At 39.3% G+C, this 16838-nt stretch overlaps 1 protein-coding gene across 1 annotated transcript; it reads right to left on the reverse strand.

Annotated features, from left to right (window-relative positions):
- Positions 1–1892: 1892 nt before the first annotated feature.
- gabrg1 (gamma-aminobutyric acid type A receptor subunit gamma1) lies at positions 1893–13754 on the reverse strand. The gene is made up of 9 exons (XM_028394696.1): positions 13491–13754; positions 9888–10048; positions 9267–9334; positions 7634–7854; positions 7258–7340; positions 6219–6356; positions 5964–6116; positions 4357–4559; positions 1893–4248 (listed from the first exon to the last, which is right to left on the reverse strand). The coding sequence occupies exons 1-9, from the start codon at positions 13565–13567 to the stop codon at positions 3970–3972; spliced, it is 1383 nt and encodes a 460-aa protein (XP_028250497.1). The 5' UTR covers positions 13568–13754; the 3' UTR covers positions 1893–3969.
- Positions 13755–16838: the final 3084 nt, after the last annotated feature.

Raw genomic sequence — 16838 nt, forward strand, 5'->3', positions numbered from 1 at the left:
GTCCATCTTTCCTTAGTGTACAAATCTGTACTCTTGTTTCTTTTTTTTTCTAGAATTCATACAGTTTTTTAAGAAAGGGATTGTGAACACAAATTTGCAGTTGCTTCCAAATGTTTGGCTTGTATTGGCCTTGCTGCCAAACCTTTCCATGTAGTGTATCTATCCTGTCATTTTGAATAAATTATCTCCATACAGAGCAGGATTTGCTCTGATTTATACATCCCTGTGCTGGGTATGGAATGCTGCAGAGCATTAGGCAGGAGATTGTATTAATGGGATATTTCCACTTCATTCCTTAAAAAAGAAAGGGCACCTAATACAGCACTTCCACAGACATATATGTGTCATACATTGTTTATGAAGCATTTTACTAAAAGAAAGGCTCACTGTACTTTTCCCCTGGGCACCACATGAAGTAGGACTCAAAAAGAGATTTCTATTTAAATCTTCAGAGAAGTAGATGGGCTGCTAAGATTAGCTTTATTATTTATTAAAGTCGATAGATTCTAAATGTCTTCATGAAAATGTTCTAAATCTATTTTTATCTATATGAGGGTTCTTATATCGATGGCCTTGTAAGAGGGAAATAAGTTATAGGCCTTGCTTGCAATGGAAAAATTGTAGATACTTATTTTGTTTGCATGATACAAACATGCTACATGCTATGATAGAAAACGCTCAATACTTTCATTTCTGACATTGGTTTTATCTTTTTAACACAGCCAGTGATTGCATCGTTCCTTTATCGCTTCCTTGAACACCTCACCTTTGTTGCATCTCTTTATTACCCGGGGGGCAGACCAGATCCATATTGACTCATTAGAAAACATTTTGGTACAAAGTGGTATTACATGAGGGCAGGACCCAATTTGCTGGATAGCACATTTCAAATGACTCCTTCAATAAGTGTGTTGTGACCAATTCAAACAAAAGGGGGCAACAGTTGCGCAGTGGGATAGCAGGGTTGTCCAATAACCGGAAGGTTGGTGGTTCGATCCCAACTCACCCTAGCCTGTGGCGCGCCTTGCTAGTCATTGTATGACACTGCTTGTGCAGCAGCCGTAACGAATTTCCCTCTGGGATTAATACAGTATCTAAAATAAAATAAATAAAAAATAAAAAGGCCATGACATTTGACCCAGCGTTGTGCAGAGACAGTGTAATGTGACATAGTGATCTTGTTATTATTCTGTGTTTCTTTGATTTGTTTTCTGTTAAGCCTATTTTGATATTATGGTTTTTCATTACTAGTTTTCATTCCTGACCTCAGGCTTAGGTTGAACATGTGCTCAAAGATCACACAGCTGTTCTGTACAGGGCTTTAGAAACCTAGCACTGATGCCATCTGGACCTGTATCTTTCCTAGCCTTGATCTTTGCCACAGTCAATGCAGGCACTGGTGAGTGCTGCTGGGGAGACATGGCTGGGGGAGGGCTAAATGGCTGATCAAATCTATTAAAGATGTTCAGGTCATTCACCTACTTCTGGTCCCCAGTCGGCTGGAGGTTGTTCTCCTTGTAGCCAGAGATGTTTTTCAGGCCAGAATAGGGCCGATAAACCCTCAGCCTTTAGCATATAGCTATGATGTTATAGGCCTACACTGTCGAGAGACATGGCAACTGAAAAAACAATTGTCTGTTGAGAAACATCTAAAACAGTGTTCAAATCATGACTCTACTCTCTTCATCTGTATTGTCTTGTAATTTTGTATCAGACTCACTATGGCTGAGATGCAACAACCTTGACATTCACCACTTGGACTTTTCTCAGGCACTGCTTTAATTTTTCACAGTGTGTTGAGTTAGTAGTCACTATTGAATATAAGCAACATTTACAGAGAATGGCACTGTACACAGACATGATGTGTTTCTGTGGCATGTAGAATGGGGCACAATAGCAAACATTTTTGCTCTCTGCACATGATAATGTCACATGTGTTTGAGGTTGAAAAATGCAGTATTTAATAAAGTCTTTAGGTACTTACAAGGAAGGTTATGCAAGACAATGTCTTAACTCTTGGACTTTTAGAACAGTATGTAAATACATTTAAATGAAGAATTAGATTAATCAATAATGGCAAGCAATATACTTACACTTTTTTAACATATATCATTAAAACAATTTGGGGGAAGGAGATGACACTAGGCTTTGACAAAATGCTCTAAATTCTTTAAATTATACTTTACAATTGATATAGATATCAATATATATATACATTTTTTAGAAATGTATGGGCAATATTTCAGCAAACAGCGCAAATAGTAAAATGATCTTTTACATGAACATATGAGTCTTTAAAGTATGAGCATATTGATATGATAAAGTTTACAAAGAATTTTCTTTAGGTTCCCCAAGCCTGCTATACATGCTACATTTTTTCACATCAGTCACAAGAATAGTTTGACCACCAGCATCGAAACTTAAAGCAGAAAAAAAGGACCTATGTGCGATATTGGTTTAAGAGACTGAAGAGGTAATTTTCTTCTCAGTTTAGTTGAAAAGACGAAAAGATGAAAATCCAAAACAAAGGGCAAAAAAATATTTCAGGAAAAATACTTCAGTATTCTGTTTCTACATTTCAGCATTCCATCACTTCATACTGTCAAATATCTCTGAAGCTGCAGTGAGGTTGTGTGCCTTCAACTTATTATAAGACAACTTCGGTGTAGGTCATGTTTTAAACTGTAAGTGGGAAGTATATGAATTAAGAAATAAAATGCTGAACTTTAGTTTGGTCTAGCCCTCACTACGCATGACACCCTTCTCTGTTGCTACACATGGACGTCACAAACAATATGTAATGTTTTGCTTTGTACTAAATTTGAAACAATGGAATAAATTGTACAATACTCATTTAGACCAAAGAGAGTAAACTTGAGTTGACACAGCCAAATGTTTGCATAGATTGTGTCTTCCAGTACATTCCTTGTTACATACTGCATGGCTGAGAAGGACATTACTTTTAAATTGATGTGGGTTAATTAATCTCCATGACACACGATACTGATGGGAGCTTCAGCATGACATTTATACAGGGCATGCTACTGTCTGACAGTTTCTGAGAAATGAAGCCCATCTCAAAAACAAATTAGACACACAGTGTGCTCCAAGCAAACAAAAAGCTGCAGATGTAAAAGAAAGGCAGGTGTTTGAAGACTGAAAGCTTATATTGATACTGATATATTATTTTATAATGACACAGGTTCATTATTTCCATTTTATGTGTATGATTTCTATGATTTATTATGATGTATTACAAGGTAAAGAGGGGGTTGTCCCCTCTCGGAGGGGACAATTTAGTAATCGCTGGACACTGGTGGGGACGCGTCACCTCTGTCCATGCTAAAACTAAAACCTTGGCTCAGCACAAAGCAGAGAAACAGAATTGAAGTGCAGGAAAATAAGATTGATTGATTGATTGAGATTGATTGCTTTGCAGCAATCAAACTAACAATCAACATAATTTCCTCTTTGTAAATTGGAGACTGCATGCTACTTGAAGGCAAATTTAATCTTTTGCTAATGTTAAAGAAGTTATTTACTTTGGATGCACCACACAGATGTATTGTTAATCAATGATATTGACACAATACTTTTGGCAGCAGCCCTTTAGATGTTAAAATGTTGTGCAAAGTAATTCTACAAAGATGTTTAAAATATTTCAGAATGGGGTTAGGGTTAGCAAGTAGGGTGGCAAAAGGAACTGTAAAAAATAAAACTAAAGGATTGTAAAATCGCACTGTTTTGAACTCTGTCCAGGAAGGAAAAATATATTATGGATATATGTTCTTTTGCTTGGACAGTGCATTAATGAAATTCTCTTATTTTACTTTATATCAGAATATAAAATGTAGCTGTTGTAAAAACAGTCACAGTTGTTCATGGGGGTTTTATTTAAACGTTATTTAATTCATTTCTTTAAGCCCTGCTTCAGTCATCAAACTCCAGTTGTACCTAGTAGTTTTTTTTTTATAAATAGAGATAACCTATCCAATAAACCAAATTGAAAAGGCCAAAAGCAGTAGGAAAGAATATTCTAGAATAAGAATCAATTTTGGAAACCCGTACATGCATCCTGTTTTCGCGCCAGGCACCTGAGCGGCAGTCATCAAAGCAGCAGAAAAAGCTGGCACAGTCTTTTCCATCTAAACACTCATAGGCATAGTCATCGTCCTCATGGTAGGGCACAATGTTATTCATCTGCAGCAGGGATGTTCCAGGTCGGATATTCACCATGCTGGATGCTTTCTGCAGTGGGGGGAAATAGGCCAAAATATGACAGTATGTCAACATCATCATCATCATACATTGAAGGGATCTTGAAAAGAAAGATGAGACAAAGGGAATGCTTGGTACCTGTGTATTATTGTTAGCTTTGGCCTTCTTGGTCTGTCTGTTGCTGGTGAAGTAGTGTAAAGTGCCGTACTCCATGAGAGCAGCAAAAGTGAAAATGAAGCAAACAGAGACAAACAAGTCCATTGCGGTAACATAGGAGACTTTAGGCAGGGACTTCCTGGAGATGGTGCTTAGAGTTGTCATGGTAAGGACGGTGGTGATACCTGCATGGATTGTGAGAGACACATTTCTTAGTGTAATCTCAAAAACTGTGTGAAAGCACAGTTTCTGTAATGGGTAGTATGAAAAAGTTAGACTAGGTGTTTTAATTAGCTTGGGTATTCCTTGCTATAAGTTATTTATCTGGATTGTGTCTGCGGTGACCTAGGTGAGACTACAGTGCGCCACTCTGACATAGGTATTCATTTTGCCTGACCATCCGCTCCTGCTTCAAACATCAGTCCAGCCATTAGATGCAGCTCTCTACTTGTGACAGCACCCCTCCCAGCATGTGACGCCTTAGGTGACAGCTACCTGTGCCAAGATCTGGCTCTGTCTGGACTTACTGTATGCTAATGCATACAGAATGCATACAGTGCCACTGTACTTATCTTTAGGGCCCGAGCACAAAATATGCAAGAGCCCTATTGAAATGCAAGCATTTATTATTATTATTGGTTATTCTTCGTCCATCCATGGTATCATGATTTTTACCCCCTGAATGTGTTTAAAACTCACCAAATTTGGCACAAAATTGTCCCCCGACAAAAATCGCGACTTCACACTGTCACCATTGGCGGGCGTTGCCGCATGGCTCTGCAGCGCCCCCTAAATTGTGAAAATATTCACCGCAACTGCTACAGACTTGAAACTCGGTACACTGATGTATCACCTCTTGATGAGAAAAAAAGCCTCTTGGACGAAAATTCCACAATGTACAGGAAGTCCGCCATTTAGAAAAAAAAAATACCGGGGGGAGAGAGGTCGTGGGATGATAGGGGAGGTGGCGGCTGCGAGTCACATGGACCGCAAGGACTGCAAGCGCCTGTCATCGCTGCTTGCAGCTTTAATTTGTATTACTATTTTCTATAAATAATGTCTATACTGTTTACTTTTACCATTGGAGGTATATGCCTATATGCTGCCTGTATATTGCTGCTGCAATAGCGAAATTTCCCAGCTTGGCATGAATAAAGTATTTATATTCTATTCCATTCTAATGTGCATTCTTGTATCCTCTATCTGTCACCCTCCGTCAATCAATTTCAGCTTATTGATAGATGAGTTTTATGGCCTTTAAGCCATTTTATCATCATCCAAAAGACCTGAAATAACATAACGTCTTCTGGTGTTCACACTTAGGCCTATTAAAAAACATTCAAATTTATAGCAGAGATCCCATGTTACTAACCAGAGGCGATTCCCTTGGGGCCCTATGGAAAAATTCTCTGTACACTGTGTAGGCCTATGTGCATGCAAAAGCTTCCAAATAGACCGCTACAGCAACCTATAATTACTCCTTTGGACATCAGTTGACATGTTTCCCTGACTACATTCTTTATTATGTTGAAATATTTGAAAAGCTAATAGAAAGTTTGATTGTATGTGAAATTAAGAAAATATCACACCAAGAGATGTGCGAGCTGGAACAGCATCCTTGTTGATCCAGAAGGAGACCCAGGACAAGACCACAATCATACTGCAGGGAATGTAGGTTTGGATGGTGAAGTAGCCCATTCGGCGACTCAGGTCAAAAAAAATTGTCATAATTACATATTCCCCTGAAAATTGAATAAATGCAATGAATAAAATCTATTCAGATTTACATTTCTTGAAATACTTGTGTTAAACTGGAGATTTGGAACATGTCAGAGGACTCTGACCTGACTGTGTGTGTGCCACATCTGAGGTGTTCCTTAGCCCTACAAATGCAAACTGGTAGAGCCTCCAGTACCGCTGATCGGCCACCTCCACTGCACGTCTCTGCCACCGATACATGATCTCGTTCTTGGGATAACCATCTGTAAACCCAACAAAACCCCACACACAGACACATTATTGATCAGTTAGAAGCCCAGTACTTGCAACATCCAAACTGCGCACACCATCACAGGACACACTGCACCATGGCAAAGCAAAAGCAAGCATTCAAGATGTAGCTGAAGTTCCGTTTTCTTCAAATGAGCAAGATGTCATAACCTCCACTATTTTGGAAAAGTTACATAAATGAAATTTTTATTAAAATGTAAATTTCGTTAAACCATTCTAATACCTACAATAAAAACATGTAGTGATTTAAAATATCTCAGGTTATAGGTAAGTAAAACAATATTGTACAAAATCTCAGATCTTTAAGTAACATGCTTTGACTCAGAATGTCACTTTGCTTTCATCACTACGCCCAATAAATATGTACAGTGTACAGTGCTACATCTTAAGGGGCTATCCTTTAATAAAAGAATAAATAACACTCTTTCTCTGAAACATGTTTTACTGCAAATGTGTGCTCATTTGATGACATTTAGTGTGACTGTACTGCTTCTCACATTGTCCTCAACTGCATGGAATGTATTTTGCAGGTTTGTGAAGTTTTAACATCATGATAAAACAAAAGACAGACCAAAGCAAGATGCAAGAAATGAATGAAGGGTGGCACAGACATCATGAATCAGACTAGAAAAAAGTTAATTCATTAAGTCTGTCTGAGAAAATGGCTCTCTCTGCAGGTGGATCAGATGAAAGTCTGGTACAAGCTCAGAGAGGGCAGCCTCAAGCAGATGGACCACTGGAGATGGACAGGGAGAAAAGTAAGGACCTAGCTTCTATGCTAGCCCACACAGCCCCATTTTCTGTGCATTTTTTTTTAATCTAAGTCAAGATGACGGGTTAAAAAAATGACAGAGGATATATTTGACCACCTACAGCTTGAAAACTCCAGCGGACACGAGTGCTCATCCATTGGAAAGTTATGCAGCTTAAGGTAACACTCCGCATTAATAGTCAACCTGATAAAACAGAATTGTGACAGAGAAAATCAAATTTCAGTTTTTCCTCACCCAAGTATGACTGATCATAGTAAAGATACTCCATGTCCTCTCTATGTAATTACACCAACATATAAAATAATGACCATCAGATCATGTCTTCAAAAATCAGGGTCACTTGGTACAGAACTACATGACAAAATATACATGCAGCAGTACCGCTGCACAAACAAACAACAAATGTATTCACAGAGTCAACGTCAACACTAAAATGGCTGTTAAAAAGTTAGCAAATGGTTCCCTAATCATCCTACCTCAGTGTGTACATGACTCTTCCATTGCTCCACAGCCTCAGCAGGCGGTTGGGAGTGGTGATCCAGTGGGCATCTGACTTTCGGGAATTCCTAAAGAATGTGTCAGGAATCCAGATTTTTCCCACCATGTTGCTGTTGAGCATGAGCAGCTTCATTGAACTATTAAACTTCAGTCTGCTGTCATACCATGTCTGGGCAAAAAAGATATCAATCGTGTATTCCTGCAACAGAAAAAAAAAGTTAGATCACCATTATGTAAGTGACCAGATGGTCAAAAAACAGGCTGAAGTGACGAAAGAGAAATCCTGTTCATGTGTTTCACAATCCAGAACAACGCTGTGAACACTGTGTTTTTTCAACCTCGTGCTTAATCTGATGTCAGACTGTGAGAACCACCCTATATATGGGTTTTCTCCAAACTCAAGCATTGGAGTTTGCAGAAAATTCTCCAACAAAATGTGAATTCTTTCTGGGAAAAGCAAGTGTAACATCATTAATTTATTAGAAGAAAGGATCAGACAACCATGGACACACTTTCTTTTTGGAGACCAGTATAGAGCTAGAATTGTGACTATGATGCTTAGGAGCACTTCATCTGTGCACTGGCCAGGCTGAAATGTCAATACGGCAGGCTGTTAGTAACACTAACATGTTTGTCTTGTGATGAAGACTGAACCAAATGGCAATACATCCATTTGTGTGCTTGGCGAAGGGTCAAATTCATGGCATAGTTACAATAGCATAAAAACATTTTACCGGTGGGTAAATGGTCAAATTTGGCTCATTTTAAACTTACTACCAAATATTTCAAGTTAGACATGGTGGAACTGCATTAAACTCATAAATCTCAGCTCCCCAATGTTGTCTATTTATTAGCATAACCATAAAGTACAAGACATGCATGCAGCCATGCTTTAGGTTTAGCTTTTGTATTAACAGAACAGGTTTTCAACCACAGACTGCCTTTTACTGCAAATCCCACTGGTTTATCATTACTTTTCAGTCAGGAATGACAAATGCAGCTTGTTTAAAGTCACTTCTCCTTTGCTGCATCCCCCTGAGCTCAGAGTACTGCCCCTTCCAACCTTACCGATCAGAGGACAGCTAGACCTCAAACAGTCTGTTTTCGGCCAGAGGTGGGTGGGTAAGGGGGTCCATGAAGGATGAGTTTAGAACAAATATGGACTTTTTGGAGTTATACAGGGTGGAAAGCTAATCAAGAGGTGTCCAAGCTTAAAGTTAAACAGCATGAGGGAAGCATAATAGCATAATGGGACACTATACTTACTGTTAATAACTATAAATTCCAAAATTCCTACATTATCTATAGTTAATGGGAATTGAAAGCCCTGGACAGAAACTGGAAAAATATGGACTATCTCTTAAAATAACATTCCTAAAAAACAACAACAACAACAAATTAAAAAAAATACCTTTCAATTTGTTGGTTTGATACCATTGAACTTATAAAATGAAAAAAACGATAAAATAACAACTGTAAAAATGCCTGTTGCTTCATTGTTATAGACTGTATAAACACAACTAGATTAAACATTATATACACAGATAAATAAACTAATGATAAAAAGGTATTTCAAAAATAGCCTAGGAATATGAGAAGATGCTCCCTCACCATGTTGATTGGGTCCACTGGTCCAATGCTGTTTACATACACAGCTGTTTCAATCACTGTCGGCCTCACTGAAACACAAAGAAAAACCCCAAGCTTTCAAGCTTTTGGTAGAGGACCTGAGCCCGAAATAAAGAATGACTATCCACAGGAGGATGACATGGAATTTCTTTTATAGAATTATGAGGAGACATAGATAGCATAATAATTACTATACAGATGTGTGGCTGTACTTGTCAGGTTGTTTTGTCTGGATGTGTTTCACAAGTCACCATTTCCAAACAACAATGATAAATTCAGCTTGTTTTCACTGTTTATAGATGTTTCTTCAAACTTTAATGCTGAATGGAAAGCTGTTCATGCACTCAAGCTGCCTGTACCACTCCCTATGAGACCAACCAGAGGATAGCTTCATATTGAAGCATTGACATTGAATGTAGAGTAAGCACTTGCATAGAACAGTGAATAGTTAAAGCATAATTTAAATAAATGCTCTCCTCAGACTGCAGCAGAATTCATAAAGTCGCATGGACTGACTCACACATCATCCACATTGCCTAGTCACACAAACATATAGCCTTTACATATACTTAGGCGCTTTTTGTGAAGATGAACTTGACTTGCCTCCAATGTCGGGCCTCAGTTTGTTGTCGTAGCCCTGCAGCAGCTTATTTAGGATCAAAGTCACATCACTTTCATAGACCTTTGGTGATAAGACCCAGGTTTTATTTATGGGCACATCTTCATAGTCCTCTTCTTCTTGTTTACTGGGCCCAAAGGCAGAACTGTGGATTAAGGACAGACATTGTAATAAGTAAGTGTGCATGAATCACTCTGCAGTAAGACTTGTGCTATAGGTGAAGACACATCTAAGCCTTCAGTCTTTATTACAGCTCTGAGAGTAAATTCAAGTAAACTGGCATCTGCCTATACCTTGGCAGGAGCCTGTCAAGGGGATGTGTGTCCAACAAGGTTAAGAATTCTAAATATACTATATACTAAAGCACAGACTCTCACACTTATCTAAAGGACAACATTTCATTAAGCATCAGATTTCATTATTGCAGACAAAGCCTTTGAACATTTGCATTTACTACTGCACTTTGATAAAGAAAGAACACATTTGAACTTCTGTGGTATTTTTTCTCTTGTGGAGTGTCAGGGTCACTCTGAGATAATAATATACATTACATTGATGTGTACACACTTCTCTCAAGGGCACAGTTCACTAAGTTAAGAGAAATTTAAGAAGACCCTTGAAAAAGTTAAAGCTACAGACAGAGATCAAAACAAAAATACTCTCACTGCAGATATATGGACAAGTGTTGCCACACAGGCACACTTACTGTAGGAGGCACATGCCAATGGTCACATACTTAATAGGGTCTGAAGTCACTGATGTTGAAATTCTGCATGTTGAATACAAAGCAATGCTTCCTAAATGTTCCTGTAAGATCTGGCAGTACAGTTGCCCGAAAAGTTCTGTGAAACTGACCTTGCTGTTACTAAAATTTACAGTTCACTAGTTAGAGCCATTAGTTTAAACGTTTTACAGTTGTATACTGGCACATGAATATGATTTTACATCAATATATCAACATATATCTTTACGCTAATGCAGCACTATATGCAAACTAAATGACTTCAATTGAACTTCCTACCATGAGCAATGTTTGATCTTTTAAAAGAGAAAGAAACTGCAATGTCTTTGGTCAGGTTAGTTCATTTAGCTGTGAATATCAACCTGTCCCACGAAGTGCATGCATGATGGTCTTCTGACAGCTGAAGGTCTGACACACCACGGTAGCTTATAAAAGCTTGTGTTGGTTCTTTGTGCTTTCAAAGCAAATAGAGACTGAGTAGACAGAGATTTGGTTTGACAGTGTTACATTCAGAATGACGGATCATTGAGCTATAATGTTACTCAAATTGGTGAAATGACGTGACCACAAAATAATGTGACGAACTTGTAGTGCATCATGAAAACCAAAGTCCTGCACCGTTGAGTCAATTCCTGGCAGAGCTGAGTATTATTTAGTTAATCAATTAAACAGTTAAAATGAGATAGATAGGTTACATTGTAACATCGGTTCTCTGAGTGGAGGGCTACATATTCCATATGTACAGGGACTGACCCTCACAGATACAGCGCAGCCAAGTATTTACACTGGCTGCGTAGCAACACGTTTTCAAAGCATCCCAGAAGCGCAGTTACGCAGTTCTATTTTGGAGATGTGTCGCGCCCAAGACGTGTCAATTTTCTCCCAGGATTAATCTTCAAGCTAATGTTTGGTACCGTTTTTGCTATTTATTGAGAGACTGTAATGTTTGTGTCTGCCCTCTGTTGGTAAAAGGCCCCCAAAGGTTCACACAGGAGACATTATTTGACCGTCAAAGATTTTTAGGCTGCTGCAGCACCAGAGATAACCTAGAGTATGGTAGCTGGTGACATTAAGAGATGATGCGCATGTTGTCTGTATTACAGCAGCTACCTGTGACCCAAAGCATTGGGGGATGATTTGTTATAAGGGCTGAAGGAGCCCAACTTTTTGTTTGATCTCTCACGTTGTCATTTTTATTTATCAACTGGCACATCTGTTTGCTCCAGACACGATTAAAAGACGTCAGTTAATACTAAGCTTTGGCAAGTGAAAAGATGCAGGGAAAGCAGTGAGAACAGAAGAGACGGAAGGTGACTGAAATGGCAGGAAGAGCAGCTATTCCCCTCTCAGTCCAGGAATTTCCATGCCCCTGTTCTGTCCACAGTCAAATACAGAAGATCTCATAACAAATACGTACACTATAAATATATTTATGATAAATGCTATATCATCTGAACCTTTACCCTGTGATCTTATCTTGTCATAACAGGTGTCCCTATTCCTGTAAGTTTTAAATCACGAACCAAACCCATGAACTCCTAATTCATATTTTTTTTTAGTTTTCTTTTAAACAATACATTTTCAATTTGTACTTGGACCACAAACTGGACTGGAGTAAGAACGTGGACACTGTTTACAGGAAGGGCCAGAGTCACCTCTACTTTCTGAGGCAGCTGAGGTCCTTCAACATCTGCAGGACGATGAGGATGATCTGAGGATGTTCTGTCTGTGGTGGCCAGTGCCATCATGTGTGCTGTTGTCTGCTGGGGCAGCAGTCTGAGGGTGAGGGACATCAACAGACTCAACAGAATCATCAGGAAGGCGACTATGTTGTGGGAGAGGACCTGGACTCTCTGACAGAGGTGTGTCAGAGGAGGACGTGGTCCAAAGTAAAGACCCACTCCAAAGTGTGGAGTGGGTGGGAGGGACTGGACTGTCCCTCCCACCCACTCCACACTGTGCTGACCAGCTACAGGAGCTCGTTCAGCAACAGACTCTGACTCCCACAATGCACCACTGAGAGACACAGGAAGTCTTTCCTGTCTGTCTCAATCAAACTACTGAACTCTGAACTGTACATTCATACTGGTACATTCATGTCAGGCTCTTTACTATGTAAAGGTTTTTATACAGTAGTAAATATGTTCTTTAGATACAACTCAGGGATTTAAATGCTGTCTAGGTATTTAGATATTTATTATATATTTCAATTTCATACTTCAATTTATCTTTGATTTCTATTTGTCTGTAACAAAAAAGAATTTCTCCTCGGAGATAAATAAAGTGATTCTGATTGATAGCCCTGTCTAACACCTAAAATCTGAAAGTTGAAAAAACAGCTACACAAAATTAAAATAAATCACATTTTGACCTAACTGAGTGAGGATCAATGTCTGCATGAACAGGCAGAGTAAGACTCTTCCTACAGTGGACACTGACATTTATTTTTATTTAATTTCTTAGCTTGTTGTGGTCAAAATAACATGCACACACTTGACAAGCTAGAGCTGAAGCTGTCTGCCCGGAAACGACCTCCATCCTTACTTGCAGCATCTTTAGGCTACTACAAGAGGTAAATGAGTCTCCCTCTAAAATTTTAATAAAACATAATGAATATTAATGAAACACCACGTTACATACACGTTTCAATATATTAGACAGGTCAGTTTTCATAATGGCTCAGAGGATCTTGCCTCCTCACATCTTTCCTCCAAGGCCAGAGCTCTGTAATGCAACTACCAGAAGAAAACAACATCAGGATGATGCAAAAACATCTGCAGCCATTTGTCCTGACGCCTGTTCCTTCAAGGTACATGTTTTTCACCATCTTTTCATCGACACTTACCAGAGACCGAGTAGCGCCAAGAGCAGCCACGGATTCATGGCTTTGTCCTGCACGGCTCTGAAAAAGCGCAGCTTCATCCTCTATCCCCGCCTGGGAACTGATTTTAACGAGATTCACTGGGTTTCTGTTTCGGTTTGCGTCTAAATGCAGCCGATGATGATTAAAAACAGCGACAGTAGAACGTGACAAACAGCTCCATGGTGTGTGTGTGTGGAGGGGAGGAAATGAAGTGAGCGAGGCGGCTGGTGCAGGAGAGCTGACTCAGCTCCAGTGTATCTGCAGTGCCGCTAACAGGCTGCTGTGATACATGCTGCTCACGCTGAGGTGTCAGGAGGCCCACACTGCTGGTTTACGCACCACAGGAAGACGGTCATTCACGCTCTGGGTTGCGTTGTCAGTGATCAGCTCATCTCACAGCGGAAATATATTTGTCCTTATAGGATAATATAGCCTACTAGCCTAACCTAACCCTTCAAGCACAAAATGGGATGGAAGTGAGAATATAGATGAGGATGAGATGCAAGACATGAGCTCAGTTACATGGAAGAAAATCATTTATTCATTTTTATTTTATTTCAAAAAATACATTTTTTAGATGCAGATTTAGTTGACACACAAAAAGCCTCTTAGACATGATGACTTTATTTTGGCACTAGTTCAGAGGGTGCTATTTTGTCTAATGTAGGGATATGTTGAACAAAAGATTTAAACCTGACATTTTTACAGGATTTGAATGATGTTTTTGTGTATATATTTGCATAGAGTATATGCATTGTTCTATGACTTGGGGAAGTCAAACAGCTCTGCTACCAAGCTGCACATTCACAACAGTCAATAATGTTATTAATATGCTTGGTACACTCTCTTTTGCCATGATTCCATTCATCTATTTAAGTATATGTCTATCTGTCCAATTGTGGTGTGGCTACAAAGGGCAAACGTGCACTGGGAAAGTTTATTCCATCTTTAATAGATCTATATGTGTATTCCCCATATCTATTCAAGTATGGCCCCAATCTTTGTCCTTGCTCCATCCATTTTATTGAGAATGAGGGTGACTTCAGACGACGAAGTATCCCAGAATGCATTCTGCACAAAGCAGTAATGACAAATTCAACTGTAAGTTACTTCAAAAGAGTAATGTTGTGTCATACAACATACACTTGAAGACTGTTTCAGTGTAGGTTCTAAGTTTAATTATTTATAAATCAGCATTGTAAAGCCTAAACAGTTTTTGGAGACCAGTGTACATATGTGTGTGTGAGGAGAGAGATGTTTTCTGGATATGTTTTCTCTGGAAGGGTGTGTGGTGAAACCCTCCAAGCACCAGCAGGGCGTAAGTGTTGATAGCCCAGGCCTTGTTCCTTCCTTTCAGCTTAGAACCCTTCTTATCCTCTGCAGGTCGTTGCAGTTGTTGCTGTTTTCTTGTAGCTTCTTCAGGTATTTCATTTACCTGCTGGTTTCCCAGGGACTTGTAGATGTGCTCTGTGTCTGCTATGCTTCCTCTTGGTAGTTTAATCCCTTCAGTTTTGACCTCCTTTCCTCACCCTGCTGCCACCCGTACCATCCAGACAGAACAGGTGTCATCCCAGTGTCATTACTGTATATCCTGGAGTGTAGAACAATGAGTCAATGTCTTGCTCACTTCTGGCATACAGCTTGATGTCATCCATGTAGGTGGCTGATGGTGGCTCCATTCCATGGTTTATATCCATAGCCAGTCTTGTTGATGATCTGGCTGAGGGGGTTCAGACTATACTAACTGTATGCATGTGTACAGAACTGTAGCCTACTGCACTTGATGGTGATTTGGGCAGTTTGGTTAAAGTTAGTTATACTCCAGAATCCATGTGGGCAGCATTGAGTGTTAGACTTTCTTGTAATCCATCTAGGCAGTGCACAGTTTGGCTAGTCTGGTCTTGCAGTCTTGAGCTCTGTCTGCCAGTAGCTGGTGTGTGCTGTTCAGTCTCCTGTCTCAGTGGATCCACTTTGTGTTATTGATACCCATCTACTAAGAGTACACTTGGGATGGTTTTATACATCTACCGTATATTTATCTGTATCAATATCTAGAGGGAGAGAGAGAGAGAGACATGTGCAGATGCACAGGCAGGCACACAGGACCTTTCTGTTCTTTTGGGGGATGTGTCTTTAAAGGCTTGGTCATAGCTAGAGGGCAGAGCTGTCTACACTCATCTTTGTACTCATCACAGGAACCCCCCCCCCCCCCCCAAAACCAACAGAACAAACTGACATTTGTTTAACAATAGCCTATGTGGGATGATACTACACAGTACTCCTGAATGGCAAGACATTAGCAAAACCTAGGATATTTTAGTATTGATGATGTAAAATAAACACTTCAAATTCAAGTAAATAAGAATTTATTGTGTAATGAGATTCATCAAAAAAGTTTATGAATTATATTGTAAAAATATTCCCTGAAATGTGCACACTAAACAACTAGCCCACCCTGTACCCTGGTCTAATCTCACTTTGCAATGCTAGATGTTATCCTGTGCAACTAGTTGGTGTTGTTTGCTCTATGCCAACAAGAGAAGAAGCAGACAGGAAGTAAAAGGGTGAAGTATAGATTCAACATTCTATGAATGCTACAATATATTCGGCAAATTACTGTAGTCTATGGCTAAATAAGAAATGATCGAAATAAATCAAAAATGAGTGTAAATGATGGCACAGCCTTCTAGAAATAAGAAGCATGCTAAATGTATAAAAATGGCCATGCATGCATGATTGATAAATGACGACCATAATTAAAACAACTAAACATACTGTACAGTATAAATCAGAGCTTGACCTCTGTGTTTTTATGCATAAGTGATGCATGCAGAGTTTGAGGGTCTGAATTTCTATGTGAATGGACAGATGGTGCTGGCTGAAAGGACAGTCAGCAGTTGGGCTAAGGTGATGCCTGTGCAGATCAAAGACAAGTGGAAAGAAAGTGCAAACATGAGGGTAAATGTGCTGATGTGGATTCCGTGCTAGGTCTCAGAATAGCTTCCTCACCACTTGCCATTCAGCTGGACTGTACTCTCAGTAATAAGGCAAATACACAGTTGCTGACTTGTGTGTATAAAGGATACCTGGACTCCTTTGTGTAGGATAACCTTTAACTGGTTTAAAGATGCACATTTCATCTTTTTATAACACAAGCAAAGAGGAATCATGATTCCTCTTTGCTTCTGTTATCATGAAACACAATATGATATAATTCCAAGGCTCTTTCATATAGTAAAGTCAGGAGAGGTCAGGACATTATATCACCAAATTCTGAAGTGTGTTGACTAAAGTGGTTTGCAACTACCACAAATAAAGAACTAATGAACA

This window comes from Parambassis ranga, chromosome 22 (assembly GCF_900634625.1).
Source record: "Parambassis ranga chromosome 22, fParRan2.1, whole genome shotgun sequence".
Classification (NCBI taxonomy): Eukaryota; Metazoa; Chordata; class Actinopteri; family Ambassidae; genus Parambassis; species Parambassis ranga.